This window comes from Tympanuchus pallidicinctus, unplaced genomic scaffold (assembly GCF_026119805.1).
Source record: "Tympanuchus pallidicinctus isolate F22 unplaced genomic scaffold, pur_lepc_1.0 scaffold2, whole genome shotgun sequence".
Classification (NCBI taxonomy): Eukaryota; Metazoa; Chordata; class Aves; order Galliformes; family Phasianidae; genus Tympanuchus; species Tympanuchus pallidicinctus.
In genome coordinates this window covers 25,767,501-25,787,758 of record NW_026294721.1, presented here as the reverse complement: position 1 = coordinate 25,787,758, position 20,258 = coordinate 25,767,501, and the positions used below count along the sequence as shown (strand labels likewise).

Genomic DNA, 20,258 nt, shown 5'->3' with positions numbered 1-20,258 from the left:
CTGTAGTAGCAAACCAAGCATCTAGAAATTCATTGTAGAATCATCATAGAATCTTTTGAGTTGAAAAAGGCCCTTAAAGGTCATCTAGTACAACTGCCCTGCAATGAACAGGGACACCTGCAGCTAGAACAGGTTGCTCAGAGCCCAGTCCAGCCTGACCTTGGATGTTTTCAGGGATGGGACATCCACCACCTCTGTAGGCAGCCTGTTTCAGTGCTTCGCCACCCTGATTGAAAAAACTTCTTCCTTATATCCATTCTAAATTTTCCCTCTTTCAGTTTGAAACCATTTCCCCTTGTCCTATCACAATAGACCCTGCTGAGGAGTCTGTCCCCTTCTTTCTTACTGTCCCCCTTAAGATATTGAAAGACCTCTATCAGATCTCCCTGGTGCCTTCTCTTCTCCAGCTGAACAGCCCCACATTCATTCATAGCACATTTCAAAAACCAAGTATCCAAGATGCCCACATGTTTGGTATAGTTTTCTACAGCACACTCATACACATTGCACAAAGGGAGAGTCTCAGAGCAGTGTTTTCTCCACTCTGGATAACATTCTGTAAATATACAGAAAGTAAGAGCAAGAAATAGTATCTCTTCACAGCTGAAAATATGCACCTTTTTTGTGCCTTAATACTCTTTTAATCTGTTCCCACAATCCTTTCTACAAGCAAACCTTGTACCAGTTTCACTGTACTGGTAAAAGAGGAAGCTCCTCTGTGTAAGGTCATGTTGACCAGGATAAACTGAAGTACTCAACAAGAATAAAAGGAATCAAAACACAACAAGCTACAATGAAGTAAAAAGGAAGGAAAAATTGTTAATCCTATCAATCTTCATGTGTATATGCCTAGGCCTTGGAAGTGCACAGGAAAGTACAAACTTAAAAAAGTGCATTCCTCCCTCTGCATGTGCAATGAAGAGAGCAGGACAACATCAATTAGATCCTCTGGAAATTATAAATATCAGCAGAGCCAACTGTGCTTTCTCTGCTTTCTCTGCTGTGATTGCTCTCACCTTTGCAATTCCCCTTCATTTCCCTGTATACTTCCTATCTTTGCTATTTATCCTTAGCTCTTCTCAACTCTGCATCAAATTTCATTCAGTCCTGGAGCATAGTAAATAATCCAGAAGGGGCCCAGAAATGAAGCTGAGTAGCAGATAATCCTGCTGGACCACCAGCTACACCCTTTCCTATCATCAGCATGACACATAGTACTGATGTGGTTGAAAATCACTTGTCATCACCTTTATTTACCTAGTTCAAATGAACACATTGATAGCAAGTCTAAAGTAAAGATAGACTTTCTGGCTTCATAGAAAATCAGGCTGCTCACCTGCTCTGCATTGTGCTATGTGGTCTCACTGAGCAAATAGCACTAAAAGTCTTCTCAAAAACACTCATCAAGAACTTACCCATACTCAGTTTCCAGTGGCTAATGTATTTATTAACTAATCCTAAAGCACAGAAGTTCTGTATGAAATCATATTTTATCCAAGTAAGATTTATTTTCTGTCAAATACTAGATAATAGATTCTACGTACAGACAAAGAACTGATTACAGAGCAGTACCTAAGCATGGCTGTGATCAGCAGAATGGAAGACAAAATCATGGATAGCTGCCAGAATTAAAATATTATAAGAATAGAAAATGCTGAATGCACAGGATAGATACAAAACTGTATGTATTTAACATTGACACACTTCATTTTCATGGAGTGCTAAAATAGCCACAACTCCTGTCAAAAAGCTGAGCAAGGAAAAAGGTAGGCCAGTGGGTTCAGCACAATGTCAACACCAACAGAGCCCCACAGAGGCACGAATGCAGCTTGATATAGAAGGAATGTTACAGGCTTAGAGCCAACATCTCTCTTCATAGTCTATCAAGGTAGTTTGCTTAAAAAGTTCTGTTGGTGTGGAATACACAGCTCTCCATTCAGCATGATTTCATAGCGCACACATAAGTAACTCATATATAAATATGTGCCAGAAAAAGATTTGTTGGCTTACTTACAGCTTTCATACCTCACCTGTGCTTTCAAGTTCCTGCACGAGTTTGGAAGAAGATAAATTAGTCACCATTAGCAGAAAAAAAAGATTTTTCTGCACTTCTAATGGAAATATTCTTTGTGTTAAAAAAATAAAAAGACAAAATGCCATTTATCAAACAATTGTATTAATCCTTCAGAAATAGATCTGTTCAATTGCATCCATTTTATCACAGTTGTGCCTTCTGATTACGGTTAGTAAGAGTTAACACAGTAGCAGCATTTGTTCATCCAGTTCAGAACAACGATTCCAGTAAATTAAATTGTTAAAAACAGGGCATGTTTTCTTGCGCAATCAAGACATCTCCATGTGCCCCTTATGAGCAGATGTACTGAGGTCAGTACCAAATTTGATACTGGCAAAACCAAGGTGACAATTTTGCCTCTAAGTCAGACAAGAATACAACATATTTGCCTTTAACCTTACAGCAACCAGATCCTGTAGACTGAGCATGAGTGAGAAAATGGATTTATTTTTTTTCATTATTTGTTATAAAGTTTTCAAGAGATTCGTCCTGTTAATGAATATTTTAATGTATGCACAATGGAGTTGCTGCAGGCTGGACTTTAGGAACACATTTTCAAGACTGGATATAGGATGATAGATAAACAATCTCATTCCTACACAGGGCCCAAATTCTAAGGGTGGTGAATATACCCTAACATATTTGTCTGGAAGAAACTGAGTTTGGTTCTAACTCTACAGGCTTCTCCAGAAATTCTCAGGAAATGAGGTAAGCCTTTCTGGTCAGACATGACTACACTGCAGATGAGGTGTGGAGCTGATCATGATCCCCCATCGACTTTAAAATTTACCACTATTGGCTTCTATGCACTGTGCTTCAGAAACTGGAGATGGAAGATGCAGTTGGAGCAGCCCCTGAGCAGAGAGCAGCTGGACCCAGTCACATAGGGAATATTGCCTATGCATGGAGGTAAGGCTCAGACACAGTGGAATAATGTTTCAGAAATTTCAGATGGATAGTTTTTATTTTCAAAAGGCAGTAGGGAATGTAAGGGATTTGCCTCTGGCACTTGTTACAGACCTGGGAAATATAAAGTACGAGGATCCTAAACTAAGAGGAAGACAAAGATGATTCTTCTACAGGTATTACTTCAGTAAATAGATATATATAAAATACATTACCATGCAGTAATTAGTCCTGGGCAGCTACACCTAAAAATAGCCAGGGACCACCAGGGTACCACCAGGGATTTCTATTGATCAACTCAAAATCCGCCCAGTTCAAAATCCATCCAAGTCAACATCCAATCCAAAACTCATCTACTTACTTAACATGGACTGGAAAAGTTGTATTTTAGATACAAAATTTGACTTGTATCCTCTTCCTATCTACATTGTTTAACACACCATTTAGTATATATTCTCATATAAGTGAATGACAAGAGTTAATATGAGAGCTGACTGGATGTGCACTGAGATCTTATTAATTATACCAAGTGTTATTTATCTTAGCTACTCAAGTTTATAAAATAGAGATATGCAGCTCAAATATTTGAGATTTGGTAACGTTTACCTAGTACTGATACTCTCACTAATCCCTCTGACTTGTATATACATAAAACCAGTGAAAACCTGCAGCACAGGAAATTAGTGAGAGCCAACATGCAGAACCAAACTTACGACTGAGGCACAAATTAAATTATTTTCAAAACAAAAATCCAAACTGCTGTTCAAAATTCATTCTGCCATTTATTCTGAAATATCAGTCACAAATGACAGAAGCTGCCGAGCTTGTTCTGTACATAGTATTGCCCACTAACAACTCTACTCCAAACTATGTAGCAATAGGACCATGCTTGCTCCCAGTTCTGCAGCATGCACTCAAGCAGCATATACTCAAGTGTTTTTCAAAATGTGTCTGTCTCTATTCATATGATTTCAAGAACAGGGAATAATCTACTTTCAGCATTTTCAAGAACAAAACCTGAATGTACTACTGAGATTATATTTCTCATAAAAGATGTCCTGATCCTTTCCTTGTCTTATAAAAAAGTTTTATTTTTCAATAGAAAAGTATATTTAAAAACACAATTGTTTGCTAAAAGCAATATAAAACTCTTCATTTTTAACTCCATAAAAGTTTAACAAAACATAGTTTGCCACTTACATTCCTATATACAGGCTTTGCATTAAATATTTACATATGTAATAAACTCGGGAATGAATGGCACATGACTACAAGGGATTGAAATTCCACGTCACACTGTACAGTCACAGGAACACAAGGAGCAGCTTAAAATCCTCAGTCACTACACTGTTTTGTCCTGTTTACAGCTATTGTCCTCTTTTCTCTGCAATAATGCACCAGTTTCCATGGTCATAGCAGGAAGAAAGTATCAGAAGCTCAGGCACATTCTCTTCTATCAGAGAGCAAAGCTCCCCTTCCCGAAAAACATGATAATAGCGCATGAAGGCTTTTGTATCCAGTGTGTCATCACTTTGGTCCCCAACAGACACTGCTGAATCCAAAGCAGAGTCAGTGGAGTCAGTTGTTGAAGTTCTTTTGAAAAACTTGCTGGCATTAGACTTAACAGCATCATCTTTATTACAGCTGCAGCTGTGGTCCTTTTCTTCCACTGGGCCATTTATAAATGTAGCTTCTTCATCTTTGCTCCGAGCTGCACTTTGGTGTCCTCCATTTAAACTCAAATCCTTCAGTGCATGTATGGCTTGTGACCATGGCAGTTTTTTGACAGGTGAGCTTTCTACAAACACATCATCATCATCTACACATTGTTCTTTTAGCAGTGCTCTATGATGACCTAAATCCAAACTGCAGTGTCGTGACTGCTGAATAGGCACGGTACTGTTTGTCCATTCTCCTTCATTCTTCAGAGGCTTCAACTTTTCAGTTTGCTTTCTGAGGGCTGATTCATCAAGGGATCTGGAGAAAAACCATGAGCGGAAAGATCTTCCAAGAGCACTGTAAAATCTATTTTCCTCTTCAGAAATTTTCATGCAGCAGGCTCTGGATAAGCAATGGTCCGTACTGTGGGGATGTTTTGAATCAGTTTCTGGTTGTAGATTGGTTTGGTAGCTGTAATCAGAGCTCACTACCTCTGCAGGGTATATATCTTGGCTTTTTACTGCATGCACAAACTCTCCCTTATCTCCAGATTGATTCGATTCTGAAAAATGCCGAGAGCACAAGGCCTTGTTCCAGGGAACAAATACATCTTGTTTCTCAAAGTGGCGATTCTTTTGTTCCATAGCCCAAACATAAACCATCATCTGGCCCCCAGGCATCAGTACTCTCGCCATTTCCTTTATTGCTTTGATTCTTCTTTGTTTAGTTGAGAAATGATGGATCACTATGAAAAAGGAAAGACATTATGTATTGAATATGAGTAAGAACATTTTCTTTTTCAACTTGTTCTATGTGTTAAATCATTTTTGTTGCCATATCACAATCATCACTCATGCAAGTCAGCAATGCTGCAGAATTTATTGGTACTGCAGCACAAGTTTACCTCTTTTATGTTCACATTCAATGGATAAAAATAGGCAAATCACAAAGGAGGACATTCATCCGAACACAAAATAGAGTTTTGAGATAAGTCAGGAACATAAGACAGAGTTTCTGTTTCTCTGCATCACCCATAAAAAAAAACAGTATGACTAGCTTTCACTAAAATACCTGGCCATTGGTTCAGCTAAGTAATATTAAGTTCAGCTTTAGGGTTTGGGACACACTTGAGATTTATCTTAATAGGAAACACAAATTCTTTCTATCATGAAACAAATACAGCGAAAAGTAATATTGGTGAAAAGAAAAAGTTTTTCACGTCAGTGTGCTTTCAAGAGAGCTAGTCAGAAAAATTAAACAGAAATATTTTCCAGTGCATTAATTCTGTAACAAAGTATTTCCTTTTTGAATGTTTATTTTGGAGGAAGAAAGATGAGAACTGTCTCAGTCTCCATTTTCACTCCTTAGAAAGGTATTGAAAAAAAAAAAATCAAAGTCAAAATAAAACTTCTCATCACTATGGTTGAATTTTCTTTCCAGGATAATTTCCAAATTTCACTATAACATGAAATGAACTGTGTTTCAAGATTTCTGCGTTGTTTATAGATTCCGGCTCACCTGAAGGTGAGCCAGAGAATAGCTAAGTCAGCTCTATAAACGCCCAAAAACATTAACTTGGACTGAGATCAGTCGTGTTGGTGAGGTTTTTCTTTATATCATCAGATTGCGATATGTGATTCAAATCAATGACATATGGACTGATTCCACAGTTCAGTTCAGATGGGCCTGTAAGCAGCTACTTCACACAACCATTCAATCTACCCATATATCAAAATATGTATGTTCTCAGCTTAAGTCATTTTCATATCTTCAGAAAAATTAGATTGTGTGCTGCTTGACACAGCCAATTCTTGTAGAAAGATTATTTCAATGTTGCAGTTATGAAAACTGTGTCCAGATAGCCCTGATTTAATTCTAAACGATGATTACGTTACCAAGGGGAAAAATGAACTTTTTTTACCATAGGCCAAAGAAAACTTTCTTGGCAGTTGATATTAACTAGGCCCTCAGAAGCATCTGACAGAAAACTCTGAGAAGAGTTTTCCATATGGTCAATGTTTTTTTCCAGCTCCTCCTAACTGGAAAAAAAAAAAGAACACTATTAAATAAGATGGGGAGAAAGAAACTGATATTTTCTCTCATAATGGAGGTTAAGTTATACATCACCACTGAACCTCATGTAAAATGGCATCAAACTGACAGCCATAAGCATGTGAGCTTAGTTCACCAGAATAAAGGGCTAATCAGCAAGCTCTATCTAAGCAATTCATTCAACAGATTAAATATTCTTTGTGGTTAGAATTACATAATCATTCTGGTAGTTCTGCAGAAATAGAAATCCTATAAAGAGGAGAATTCCAGCAAAGCGAAGTAGAGTATTTGATTCTGCACACAAATATTTGCCATTATCTGGAATGGGATAAAAAAAACTATTTATAATTAGGTGAACACAGACATATCATGTCTCTGTTCAGGAGGGATTAAAATCCATTACTGCTGAAAGTACAAAAATACCACATGAACTTTTAATATTGTCAGGCCTTTTACTGGTATAAATATTAAATAGATAGGCTACCCTACAAAGTCAGCTGATCTGACAGCTTGAAATTATGCCACAAGACCTGATATTTGGATAGACCTGACAACTGTACTGAATAGTTAATACAAAACCAAATAAATATCAGTCATATATTGGTCAAAGTTTCTTCCCTTTAAAATGTCATGCTTACACATACTATATATTTTAAAATACTTTTCAGTAATAGACCAAGTACTGTTGATTATACCAATAATAATTTTCCCATTTTATATTTTTGCTCATGCTGCGAAACAGCCTGAAGGAAGTTCAAGCTAGCACTGAACTGAAAAACCTAGACTGTAACTGGGTACTCTGACTATTCCTCTTCATCCACCCTTTTCCAGGATTTGTTTCTCAAATTACAAGCAACATTTCCAAAAATAGCAGTCAGAGGAGATAAGATGTTAAGATTCTTCAGATAACAGGTGTTTGAATAGTTCTGAATTTTAATTTTGTGTCTATTCAAAGAGAAATCTGTATTCCTAATACATAGTAGTTAATATAAGTTTCAAGTTCTTGCTTTCTTACAAGTTTTTTTCCATTTCAATGTGTTTGCCAGTTAAAATGGATCTTAAGGAAGAAACAAAAGTGTATCTTGACCATGTAATGTATTTAAACTACAAATAGCCATGTTTATATGTTGCCTTCCAGTACCTCAAGGGTACCTGCAGGAAAACTGGGGCTTCGAGCAACCTGATCTAGAGTGAGGTGTCCCTGCCTATAGCAGGGGTGTTGGAACTAGATGATCATAAAGGTTCTTCCAATCCAAGCCATTGTATGATTCATTCTATGATTCTATATTATTTTTCACTTGCTTAAAGTGCATGATTGAAGGAAATCTTTTCTTCAGAGTCACCAAGACCGAATATTAAAAAAAATGATTTACATATTTCCCTGGTCAACAGCACATCTTTCTAATGGACCAAACTTTGTTTAACTTTTACTACATTTATTTCAGTGATACATGCTGTGATTCTTAGGGAACTTTATGAAAAGACATTTAACTGAAGTAAAGACACTTGGAAAGAAAATGACCAAAAGAAATATGTATTTGCAGTGAGACAGAATGACTGTATGCTGTCTTACCTCCAATGGAAATGACTGCATTGAAGCACTGGTCCCTAAAGGGAAGGTTAAGGTTGTCACAAACCAGAACTTCTTCACCTCTCTTCCTTGCGATTTCTACCAATGGTCCACAGTAATCACAGCCAAGATTGTACACCTGACTGTTGACACTGAGATATTTTCCAGTTCCACAACCTAAAGAAAAGAATACTCTTTAGTAGATCAGAAGCTGTCTGTTCCTCCCAGAACAGTGAAAATAATGGGGAGTGAGGCTGGGGGTGAGTTTTCTTCTCTGTTTTATCTTCTGTTCTAAGATATCCTGAAAATGTGTGTTTGCTACTACTAGCTTAACTCCTGCAAGATTCATTTGGACTGTTTGAAATTATTTGTTCACATCATTAGGAATGTAACAGTACAAGTATCACAAATAAAAATACTCATTACATAGCCCTGTGCTATACTACGCTACATGAGGCAATGCATGCCTGGAGAGTACAGCTATGTGCAGGTGAGAGGAGGAATGAGCAGTCCTCTGCAGCCACTGCTGCGTATCTCAGAGCAATGTCTTTTCAGTGACCTACAATAAATCTCTCTGCCAAATACTTCCATACACTCTGCTAAATCCCACCCAGTACCTCTCCAGCACGTCTCACTCAAAGGGAGCCAGGCAAAAGGAGGAACTCATTGGCCCAGACTCAGCCAGAAAGGTCTCTGACTGCATGGCAGAAGAAAGGATTTGTTTGCAAGAAGTCTGAAACCATGGCACAAGGCATGCATAACTGGCACAAGGCAGGGAAGAGCATGTCAACTTGAGATAAAGTCTTGACAATACTTGATTCTTAACAATTCTTGACAAGCTGAGGGCATGTTCTTTCTGTCTTTGTTCTGTTGTATTGGTAATAAATGTAAATGTAATGAACAGTCCTAGAATATTTTCCACATACAAGTGTGTCAACTAAAAGACTGTGCTATACTAAGTTGAAATTTTTCAGAGTGTTCTCCACTATCATATGCATAACAGGCATTTTTCGAAATTAGATTAGAAAACATTCACTGCAGTTACAGGTCAGTAGTGAAAAATAATTTCTGGAAGTTGACAGCCAAGCAACAGGGTAGCAGCTTGGCAAAGAGACCTATCTCTGTACTGGTAATTCAATTTAAAGGCCTGGAGCTATCTTTAGAAACGTCACTGCTTCTTGCAGCACTGCTGCTGTCATTGATGTTAATGTGCACCATTATCTGGAGAGACAGCACAGAAACTGCTGGAGAAGAGCACAATGCTTCCATCCCAAAAAGAGCAAAATCAAGCGTTTTTGTAGAAGGAACACGTTAAGTCAAATTTGTATTCATTTCGAAGATTCAGTTGTCACATACATGTTTTTTGGTGGAATGCTTTCTAATCACAGTTTCTGAAGTACAAGGTCTGCTCTGGAATGAAGCCATAGAGTGGTAACACTGCCAGTACTCTCAAAATCTACATTTGCAGGAGATTCACTTTTAAATGAGTCATCAGGAGGGTGGATTCCTTCATGAAGCTGTTAACAACATCCACGCTGTTGCCATTTATTCTGATGAATGAACAATAATAAGGCAATTATACAAAATGTTATTTCATTCTGCTACTGTTATCATTCTTCATGGCAAACAAAAATATTTTAATAAAAGGTGGTGCTAAACAGAAAAAAAAATTATCAGTTGAACACCTTATTTTGAAAATGTTGGTGCTACTGTATAGCCCTCCTCTCAAAATGCATGCTAAAAATAAACACTGCTGTCAGATTCCCATAGGTCTTATTAAATCCCTTAAGAGGAGGTACCTTGTGTGCCTTGATGGGAATACTTCTATTGGCAACTGTAAGCATTTGCCTTCTGACCAGATGCTTCACCTGCATTTAAATTATTTCAGCTGAAACTGTAATAGGGTGATCTTAAGGTTTCAGCTGCAGTTGTGACACTTGCTGATAAAGCCTCAAAGAACTTCAGCAAAGGTTTCAGTGGCTTTTATTGACATGACAAAAAATTTTGACTAAGAAATATCATGTTTAGCCAACTGTCAAATGCGTGGATGCCATAGGATATTTCCTGAGATGATCAGTGAAAATGGTGCAGATGTATAAAATATACATATGTATAAAACATACATATCCAAAATGTTACAAGCCTAGCTTTTTTTTTTTTTTTTTTTTTTTTTTTTTTTTTTTTTGAGTACTGCTTGACTCAAAAACTTGACTCAAGTTGCAGAACTGATCTTTTGATTGTGGTTGACAAAATCTTCAAAGATATTTTTCTCTGACAGGATCAGGCAGATATAGAATTTATTTTGTACAATTATTGCATCATGCAGTGTAAATGCATTTTACAGTCTAAGAAATGAGAAAAATCCAATGATGCAAAGAAGCAACTAGTTTGCAGTGATGTGGTGTATAGGACTGAATTTATAACACAAACACAAAGCAAACTTGAGGACCTGGTAAACCTTACAATATCTGTAAGTGCAACAGAAAATGAAGATACAAACTAAACAAGTAAGAGAGACAAGGACATAGTAGAGAATTGAGATTTCAATATCCATATTTAGGAGCATAGGGGGATTCTCATGACTTTTTGTAGCTGTTGTTTTTTAACAATGAACATGTCAAAATATAAATATGAAGCCATGATAGGAGGAGTTTTGGAACAAATGAAAAGTAACAAATTGCAGACCAGCAGTATTTAAACAACGAGTATGAAAGAAACTGAAACACGAAATAATTGAGCTATATTGATACAATTAAAAAATAATAATAATAATAAAAAAAGGGAAGTGACTGACCAGTAAGTGAGGAAACCGGTAGATTCAAGCTTAGGTCCATCAAAATAAGGTAAAAACTGTACTTACTTGCTGCCTTGTACACCATCAAAGAAATAAAGTAAATGGCATATGGCATCTAATACGGTTTTAAAAAATTTTTAAAGCAATCTCTGAATAAATTTAAAAGTTTTTTTCTCCAGCAAATATATGTGATTACTGTATAAACTGCTAAAGTTTATGAACAATATTTCATGCTGTCCCAGGGAATGGCTTACCTATGTCAGCAACGAGACTGCCAGGCTTTTGCTCCAACAGAAAGTTTCTCACACGAGGCCATGCTTTGCTCTGCAGATCATTAAAGTAGGCAGCTGTATTTTCATACACACTATGCACATGCTGCTTTTCTAGCTGGGTAGCCTCATGTTCCATCCTGAAAACATAATGAAGATTATATGCAATGACGCATGAACTGTTGTAGACTATATTTTATAGACATGTATAATTCCTGAACTTGTAAGCTTATTTTTATAAAATCATTGCAAGCATCTAATAGCCATCATATTTATAATACGTTTTTTAACCAAGGGATCTGGTTTTTTTCCAGAAACTTTAAGAAAAATTTTGAATTTATCATCTTCCTTCAGAAGCATTATATAGTCACATGTATTGTTCAACAATATGCATATTCTTCAGTAATTTGACCAGTGCAGTAAAGGCTTATCTGCTGCCAAAACAGAGCATGTATTCAGCAGGAGAAGAGAACCAGGAAGTTAAGAATAGACTCTCCAGCAAGTAGATAGGCAAGCTCTTATTATGGTGTTTTTCAAATATAGCCTGGACCCTGAAAGAGGGTCCATAGACTTTGGCTTCAGTGATGAAATGGCTGAGACTTACACAGGGAAAAAAAAAATCAGGATTTCTCTACCTTTGCTTAACCATTTTCATTTCATTCAAAACGCCTATCGTACAAACACTATCTTCTTAATTTTTAAAATGGGAATTAATTCCAGTGACCACAAAGAAAGTATTTATGTGCTTTACATTAAGTGTATGTGAACACTTATAAGAATAGTATTTATCCATCTTGCTGGTTTTATGTGCTCTGCTATGTCAGACCAAATTGTCCCAGTGGTCTATTCAGACTGTACCTATAGATCATACCTATTTAATAGTTCTCTTCAAAACATTTATGCCAATGTCTTTACAACACCTATTTTCTTTTTTCTGGCCTGATCTACAGTTTTCTTTTATGATACATTAGCTGAGGTTTTACTAGCTAAATATATATGTGTTTGTTTTTATATACGTATATATAAATACATGTGAGAAAAAATCAGTAACAGACTAGCAAATAAATTCCCAGTAGCCAAAACTTCAGTGTTACCCTGAGGAGCATAAAACTATAACAGACTGAACAAGAAAAGCAGATACTATTGGAAATACAGACTTGAAATGATATCACATGACAGAAGTAACTCAGAATTTTTCTCAGAGTTCTATTTCAAGCTATGTTGTCAAATAGAATGGGTTAGTTGCAGCAATTTCAAATAATTACTCCTCAAAATCTAAAGCCCTTTCTTTTTTTTTTTTCTTATTTGACTCTTAAATAGAGCAGATCGTGTTTCATGTTTGCAATTATCTTTCTTCTCTACCTTGAAACATACTCTATTTTGTCGCTCAGTTGCCCAGAAATCTTCTATTTATACGTAGAAATTCCAAAGACTAACAATTATTTATCTTCTTTTGTCATTTTGTATGTTTCTTGTTCTAGTTTCTGTTTCATGTTTGGTTACTATTGTGGTTCAGTGTTTACAAGTGTTTTTGTCTTTCTACTTGAAGTTGTTTGCTCAATCTTTGCAGTTCTTTAAAAAAAAAAAAAAAAAAAAGAGATGGAGAATATTTTCAACAATTCATAGTGATTTCCAACTGCTACAGAAATTTCAGTTTATGGCAACTACAGAAATAGCTTCCTGAACCGAAGCTTAATTTGGTTAACACAAATTAATTTGTTAAACACAAAAGCCAACTTGGACATGACACAGAAGATGTTAAGAAGTTCCCTATTGATGCAATATTCTACTACATTTTTCATGAAATGTCTTTATTTAATCTAAATATAGGCTGAAAATCAGCTTTGTTCTTTACTGAATCACAAGCCCATTACATTTTTGCCTTAACTTTCTCATTCACTGAGGCTGCTACTGACTCTTCTATACTGGACATGTGGGAGAGTACCAGAACTATTTTAGAGGTTATTATTTTTGGATACATTTTATAAACACTATCAAGATAACGACTTGGCTATAATGTTGGAATAACAGTATTCTACCAAAATGCAAATAATTTCATGTACCATTTTATTATGACTTCCGTTCCTGCTGATTATACATATTTTGCAGGCAATTAAGTCACATGATGAAATCAGACTTGCCAGTTTGACTTTCCAGTCAAAGCCCTTAACTCTGTCAGGCTTCATTTTGCAGCACGGCAGGGAAACGCCCTAGCAACAAACCTCTTCATTTCACTGTTTACAGAAGGCAAGAAACCTGTGGAGACAGACTTGACCTACAGCTGTATCAGTACTACACAAGCCTGATGTCAGTGAAGACGTAAAGCTTAGAACTATCTAATTATGCAAGCCAGAGACAGTACCTCAATTTTTCTTTGTAAACAAAACCAATCATTGCAACTCTTTTGCCTTAAAAATATCAGACAAAGTCTCTGCTGCACCTAAACCGTAGAAAATGTTCAGTTCATCCAAATCCTATCTTGTGACTTCCAGGATGATGGGAACATCTGTTTTGCATAGGAGGTAATGAAAATGTAAGATTTCCAGAAATCCCACTGCTTCAGCATCTGCTCTGCTCAGGTTACATGGAAGCTATCCAATTAGCCAGAGAAAAGAAGAGCAGAAGGTGGCGATTAATGTGTACGCTTTCCTCACCCTCAATTCTTTATTTTCTTGTGTGGTAGCTCATACAGTTGCCAAAGAGCTCTTGCAGAGACCAGGTGCAAGAGCATGAAGGGCACTACGAACTGGCAGCCAGTTGCTTAGTGACTGCAGGAAGTCCCCAAAATATGGAGGCAGCTCTAGAAACATGGGACTCCAACAAACTGTTTGCATAACAGATGAAGAGTAGGATTTTCTCCTCTGCCAGTGCCTCCTGGTTCATCTATGTTCACTCACAAGACTACAACAGGCCCTTGTTGTGCATGATCTATGAAATGAAAATAATAGATGGAAGCTGCAGTGTAGTCCTTGTTGATCTTGTGGGGAAATGGATCATCAGTCCATCACATGAAACTGTGGCATATGAATAAAAATGACAGAAATTAAACAGGTTCTTTGACTGTCCTACAGAGCTGGTTTGTTTTTCTTTATTAAAACAAGTAAAAGCAAAATAAGCTAAAAAAAAAAAAACAAAAAACAAACAAAAAAAAACACCTAAAAATGACAGCTTCACAGGGTGTAGAAATAATTGTACTAACATTCCATATATATTTTATAGCTACACATCTCTCTAAAAGTTTTCTGAGTCCAAGGGAATCTACTTTCTTCCTTTCCCATTAACATTTTGAAACTGTTTAAACAATTGACTTTTCAAGGGTATGCCTTTAAGGAAAGTCATGTTGCTTGGACTTATTCTATCACTGCTGAAGCATTTAACTACATGACCTTGAAATGAAAACAGAGAAAATTAATAATCCCAGTTTACAACATTTTAAAAAGTCAGGATTTTCTTTTCCTAGCCTTTTTTTTTTTTCTTTTTTTTTGGGGGTGAGGGAATTTGGAAGTGATTTGGCTAATTGTATTAAATACCTTTGCCTCAAGAGGTCAAAACAGCTGTTGCCCCTCAAACAAAAGGGGTGCCCTAACATTAAAATGCAGGCAGTAGTGTTCAGTACAAAAACTCCGCCATTCACTTCAAGTTCCATTTAAGCCAAAGATTTTCACATCATCCTCTGTCTACCTTCCCACATGTTATTTCACCACCACTGTTTAAAATTGATGCATAACACTTGAAGTCTTCAACTGGCTCATGCTCAGTTCTCCCTGTGACTGCCTCTTTGGCCAGGCCAGTCACAATATCCAGAACGTGCCACAAACTTCTTGTCAGTGGCCTCTAGGAAACATCCTGTGATTTTCATGCTAGACATCAAATCCTGCATCCCTTCTATTTCACTTCAAATCAATTGCTCTTGATTAATTTGATCCACAGGCTTTCCCTTACTTCTCTCTCTTGTAGCTGCCTGTTTTCTCTATCCCTTTGATGAACAGCAGGAACTTATTCAATTCAGTCTGAGTGTCAGATATGAAATATTTCGTCTCTTAATGAGGGCTTCTCTTATCTAAGCTCTTCACACACTGATGGGAATTCTCAATCCCATTTTGGATTATGAGACCTCCTACTTCAAAGATCTGTGAAATTCAGCACAGTTGTCTCTTCATGTTGCTACAGCAACACAAATCTTGGTTACGCATGCAACTGCAGCTATGGATGTAATAATTTAAATAACTTTAAATATAGAACAATATAGCCACAAGGGCAGATCTATTTCCCAACTACTCTGCTCTCCAGCAATAACAAGAGCAGCTATAGCCAATACTAACTGGATAAAGAGTGAGAAAGTCCTACTGATTCTGTCCCCCCACCTACAGGACAGGGAGAACTGTCTATAATGGTGAGCAGTGCTTCCAGTTAACCACCAAGTAAGTTGCTTACAACTTACCAGTCTTTTCATTCAAAAATATGTAGCGGTGGAAAAGCTACATGCACAGCCAATGGTAAGAAGCAACTGCAAAACATCATAACACTTCTTCTCAAAACCTGACCAGTTTTCTTTGTCAGAGCTTTGCCCACGCTTAAGACTCATTCTGTAAAGCACAGTAATAATGTCCATTCTGATTTACAGTGTTTTATTTCATTAATAAAGGCGACAAATACGAGTGTGATTTTAGATATGAATCATTATATAAAACAGGCTTACAAGTAAATAAAGGATAATGAAACAGAATAAAAGGAATCCTACTGTGAATTGTTAAACGAGATGCAATCCATGTTAAGCAAAAGGTTACAGGAGAAGACAGTTTTCTTAAGGCTAACAACTCTGGTAATTAAGTTCACCCACGCATGAACAGCAACAATTCCATGAAAATGCACAGTGTGAAATCAGAGCAAGAGGAAGGCCATGCAGTGTGTTTAAAACCTTACTGAACTGAACTCCTGATTCAGTAGCATTATTCCAGTAAAATTTGGCAAACTGAAGTGAAAAACAAAGATTTGAGACAAGTTTAGAATCACTGTTACTCAAAATGTTCAGTGTGAAGCTAGAAATTTAAAATAACTTTATTAATTGAAATAAAATCACTACAATCATATTATTTTTTTTTAACTGATAAATAGAATCTTGCTCTCATGGAAGACTGAAAGCAGAGAGACTGTTCTTTCAAGGCCCTGAACTAACCATAAAGTTTATGACTCAAATTCCCATTATTTCAAGTGGCAACCATTCACCATCACATTTATTTTCTGTTAGTTTTATTCTCCAGTCAACAACTAGTACTGTTCACATCCTATTCTTTGACGAGTCAATCATTTAATATTTACCTTGCACTTTTGCATCTAGGGTCATAATGTAGACAGCTGAAAGGTTGTATTGCAAGCAGATTTATTTTAAGTACAAATGCTGTTCTGTAGATAGGTAACATACAGCAAAGACAGAATGCACAAACACAAATCCTTTGCTATTTATAACAGTGAAAGAAGGTGCATAACCATGTAGAAGTTCTATTAAATGCCAGTTCATCTCTCCTACTGCAGGAAAATACACAACCCATCTCCAGGCAAAGAAGGTACCTTCCTACAAAGTTCTCAAAAAGTCAGAAATCCCTGATGCTAGACTTGCAGACCTTCCAGGGCACGTCAATACACAACATGCTCCCCATCTGGAGAGCATAGTCCCTCTTGCCTATGTCAATCCAGCTTTTCAACAGCCACAGATCAAAGTAATGAGAATAGTATGAAGAAAAGGGTTAAATTGGAGGGAAAACAGCTGATAAAAGAATTGTAGCTTGGAAAGTGAATCTTGGAATCATTTTCAGTTCACAGAATTGTAATTGTGCAGAAGAGTGTATGCTGTACCAAGCCTGTACTATTTTACTGTGAGGATGAGTGCCAATCTCCTTGCAAGCTTTCTTTGCCTATGGATGTATCTCTGTCCACTATTAGCTATGAAACAGAAGTACATCAGCTATCTCTCCTGTAGTCACAAATACTATGGACCAAAGAACATTTTTTACAAATAACTAATACAATAATCTGCATGATCCACACTTGTTAAGTCTGTTGATCACTGTTTACATTAATGAACTGCAAAGCACATAGGTTGCAAAAGCTAGGTGCCAGTGGGCTTTTCTAGGCAAATCTTCTATTGCTCCTTAGCCTTTTCATACTGATTCATCAATAAGAAAGGACTAGGAAAGCAGTAAAAAAAAAAAGCTGTTTTCCACAGCAAAGAGCAGACAAAAAATAGTAGCCTTAATCTACAGCAAGGAAGATACAATAGAGACATTTAAAAAGCAATGAGAAGGATAAAAAAGCACTGAAAGTTATTCTGGAGTAAGTGGGTCCATCAACAAATTCTGAAAAATATAAGTTACCCAGACATCTGTCAGGAAACATATTGATGTAGTAGATGCAGCTTTGGAGGAGACACATAGATGCCCCAACATTAAGATTTGTGAGTCTGTCTATGAGTGTAAGAATAAAACTTGAATTTTTCACTTTATAAGCAAGATTTCAGTTAACTGATATAGAAACAAACAAACAAAAAAAAAAAAAACAATAATTAAAAGCTGAAAGTATGTTTCACATGTATTTACTGCTCTTTAACATGGAGGTTAATTTTGAAGCTAAATTACTGAAGATGATGAATTAATTTCCCCTTGAGAACAGCTACAGTTACAGGTGGTTTGTTTGTTTTTTAAGAGCTCTGCATCAATATCTCAAGGTCCTTGTACTACACTACTTACAAGCTTCTAAGTGTAGTTAAATTTTCTTCTTGGTCAGTGTAACACCTCGTGTATTTCTAAAATTATCTTGTCTTCTGTCCCTTATTTACCAGCAATTAAACAAGTGTCAAATATTTAATACTTTTCACCCTTTGTGATGAATCAATCTCGGTGGTCTTTTATGAGTACTGTTGTTATCCTCTGTCTCCTCCTATCCATTTGTCCCTATTCTTCATGCCAAGCTATATTTATAACAGTAGATTCCCTAATGTCATCCTATAGTTCTAGAATTATAGCTTTTTAAATTCCTTATGCTTCCACGGGATTTGGGTTGGTATTTAGAGTACTATTTCCAGATAGATTAGTTTTAATTTATTCAATATAATTGTCCTTTTTCTCCCATTCATAATGCTCATCACTGTTGGTATTTAAATTGTTCTTGGTGCTACATACAAATCCTCCCAAATTAAAACAATTTTACAAACCAATTTAAGTAAGACATTCAGTTACTTGGAGATACATCTTTTGCTGAATCTTAATATCTTAGTGACAGAAAGATAAGCAGCACACTGCCAAACTGGATCCCCAGCTAAGGCCAGTAATGGTTACCTTTGATCCTAAAATTAAACATAAAATATTGCATAATCAATTACAGTAAATACAGAATTGCTATGTGGATTCTTTCAATATTTTTTGTATAAACTACTCCTGATAATTGCTAGTTTATTACAGCTGAAAATATGATTTCATATTTTTAAATGTTCATATTCACCACATACATGCATTCAGTGTTCACTATACTGTCTAAATAAAGCTTCAAAAGAACAGGTCTTGTGGCAGAAAGAGTTTTAGTTGTTAAGTTATTCCTAGTTCATGACCATCAGAATGAGAGCAAAGACAGCACCACACTTCTTTTTTTTTTTACCATAATGCTCAAAAATCCAACTGATGATTGCTTTGTGCACCCTCCCACAATGTGCCTGCGCACTGTTGCAGACACGGGCTCTTCCACTAATAGCCATGGTGGGCTGGGCAGTTTGAAGGCTTAGCGTCCCACCACCAAATTCCCTAGACAAGAGCCTTCCTTTTCATAGCTCCGCAGAGTTTCTTCTGCAGTATTTTTCCATTTTAAAGGCTTTATGTTGTAATGGTACTGCTTTACCTTGGTGTTTCTAAGCCTACTATTCGAATGCAAGGAAAGGCCTTTACACTGAGAATTTTTTCTTATTCAGCAAGGAAAGGAAATGCTGTGGTGACCCTGAGGGAGCTGCAATTGCCTACACACACTGTAAAGTTTTCCATTAGGAAAATATTTGAATACCATTGTCTTTATAGATGCAAATGATTTTTTTAAAATATTTTCTTAGGAAACTATTCTATGGTGGAGAACAAGAGTTAATATCTACAAAAAACAGTGTAACACCATTAGAAATATTTTCTTATAAGAACTTCAGTCTTCAAATAAATTATTTTTCTGAAATGACTACATGTGTATATTAATATACAAATATTCAAAAATAAATACTTTTCAGGAACAAAGCACAAACCAAAATGTACAATGCCTGGCCCAAATAAATTATGTCTGAAGTTTTCCAGGAAAAAAAAACCAAACATGCAGGATTCTGTCCATTCATTTCAGTCAGTTACATAAGGCCTAGCTATGACATGAATATTTACTCAGTTTTTCAATAATTAGACTTCTTTTCTCCCAGTAATTCACTTAATACTTTTGTCTCCTCTTATGAAGGCACATACATAAGTTTTATGAAAAGCTAGTGTCTTCACTCCTAAGTATTTTTAAACAAAAGAAGTTCATTTTTCATTTTAAAAGAATGATTAAAATTAACTAGGTAAGCATATAAAAGTCACAAGTATTTTTTCAATGTCTTAAATCTCTACAAATCAGGGAGCCATGCAGACCTCCAGCCATGGTTTTCTGCCACATGGGATTATTCTGTAACTACTAGTAGCTATAGTAGCTTCAGTTTATAAGCTATAAACATGCCAACACAGACCCTGGTACTACAAAGACACAGATAACTGCTTAACTTTGTGCACCACAGTCATCTCTCTGACCTCAGGTATGTTATTAACAATGGCTGAAGGTAAGAATGTGCAAATAACTTTCTGCAGAACTGAGCCTCATGCTGTTTGTGCCATCCCATATTATTCTTCTGGGTCATCCATCCAGAATGGATGGCAGAATACCCAC

At 36.4% G+C, this 20,258-nt stretch overlaps 1 protein-coding gene across 8 annotated transcripts in view; it reads right to left on the bottom strand.

Annotated features, from left to right (window-relative positions):
* Positions 1-3,742: 3,742 nt before the first annotated feature.
* TRMT9B (tRNA methyltransferase 9B (putative)) overlaps positions 3,743-20,258 on the bottom strand; it is a 105,600-nt gene continuing 89,084 nt past the window's right edge. For all 8 annotated transcript variants that reach the window (XM_052682397.1, XM_052682398.1, XM_052682400.1 and 5 more), the window contains 3 exons: positions 11,310-11,464; positions 8,265-8,438; positions 3,743-5,384 (listed from right to left, as the gene is read on the bottom strand). In XM_052682397.1, the coding sequence (XP_052538357.1) occupies positions 4,348-5,384; positions 8,265-8,438; positions 11,310-11,463 (1,365 nt within the window). In that variant the 5' untranslated portion in view covers position 11,464 and the 3' untranslated portion in view covers positions 3,743-4,347. The remainder of the gene's footprint in view (positions 5,385-8,264; positions 8,439-11,309; positions 11,465-20,258) is intronic.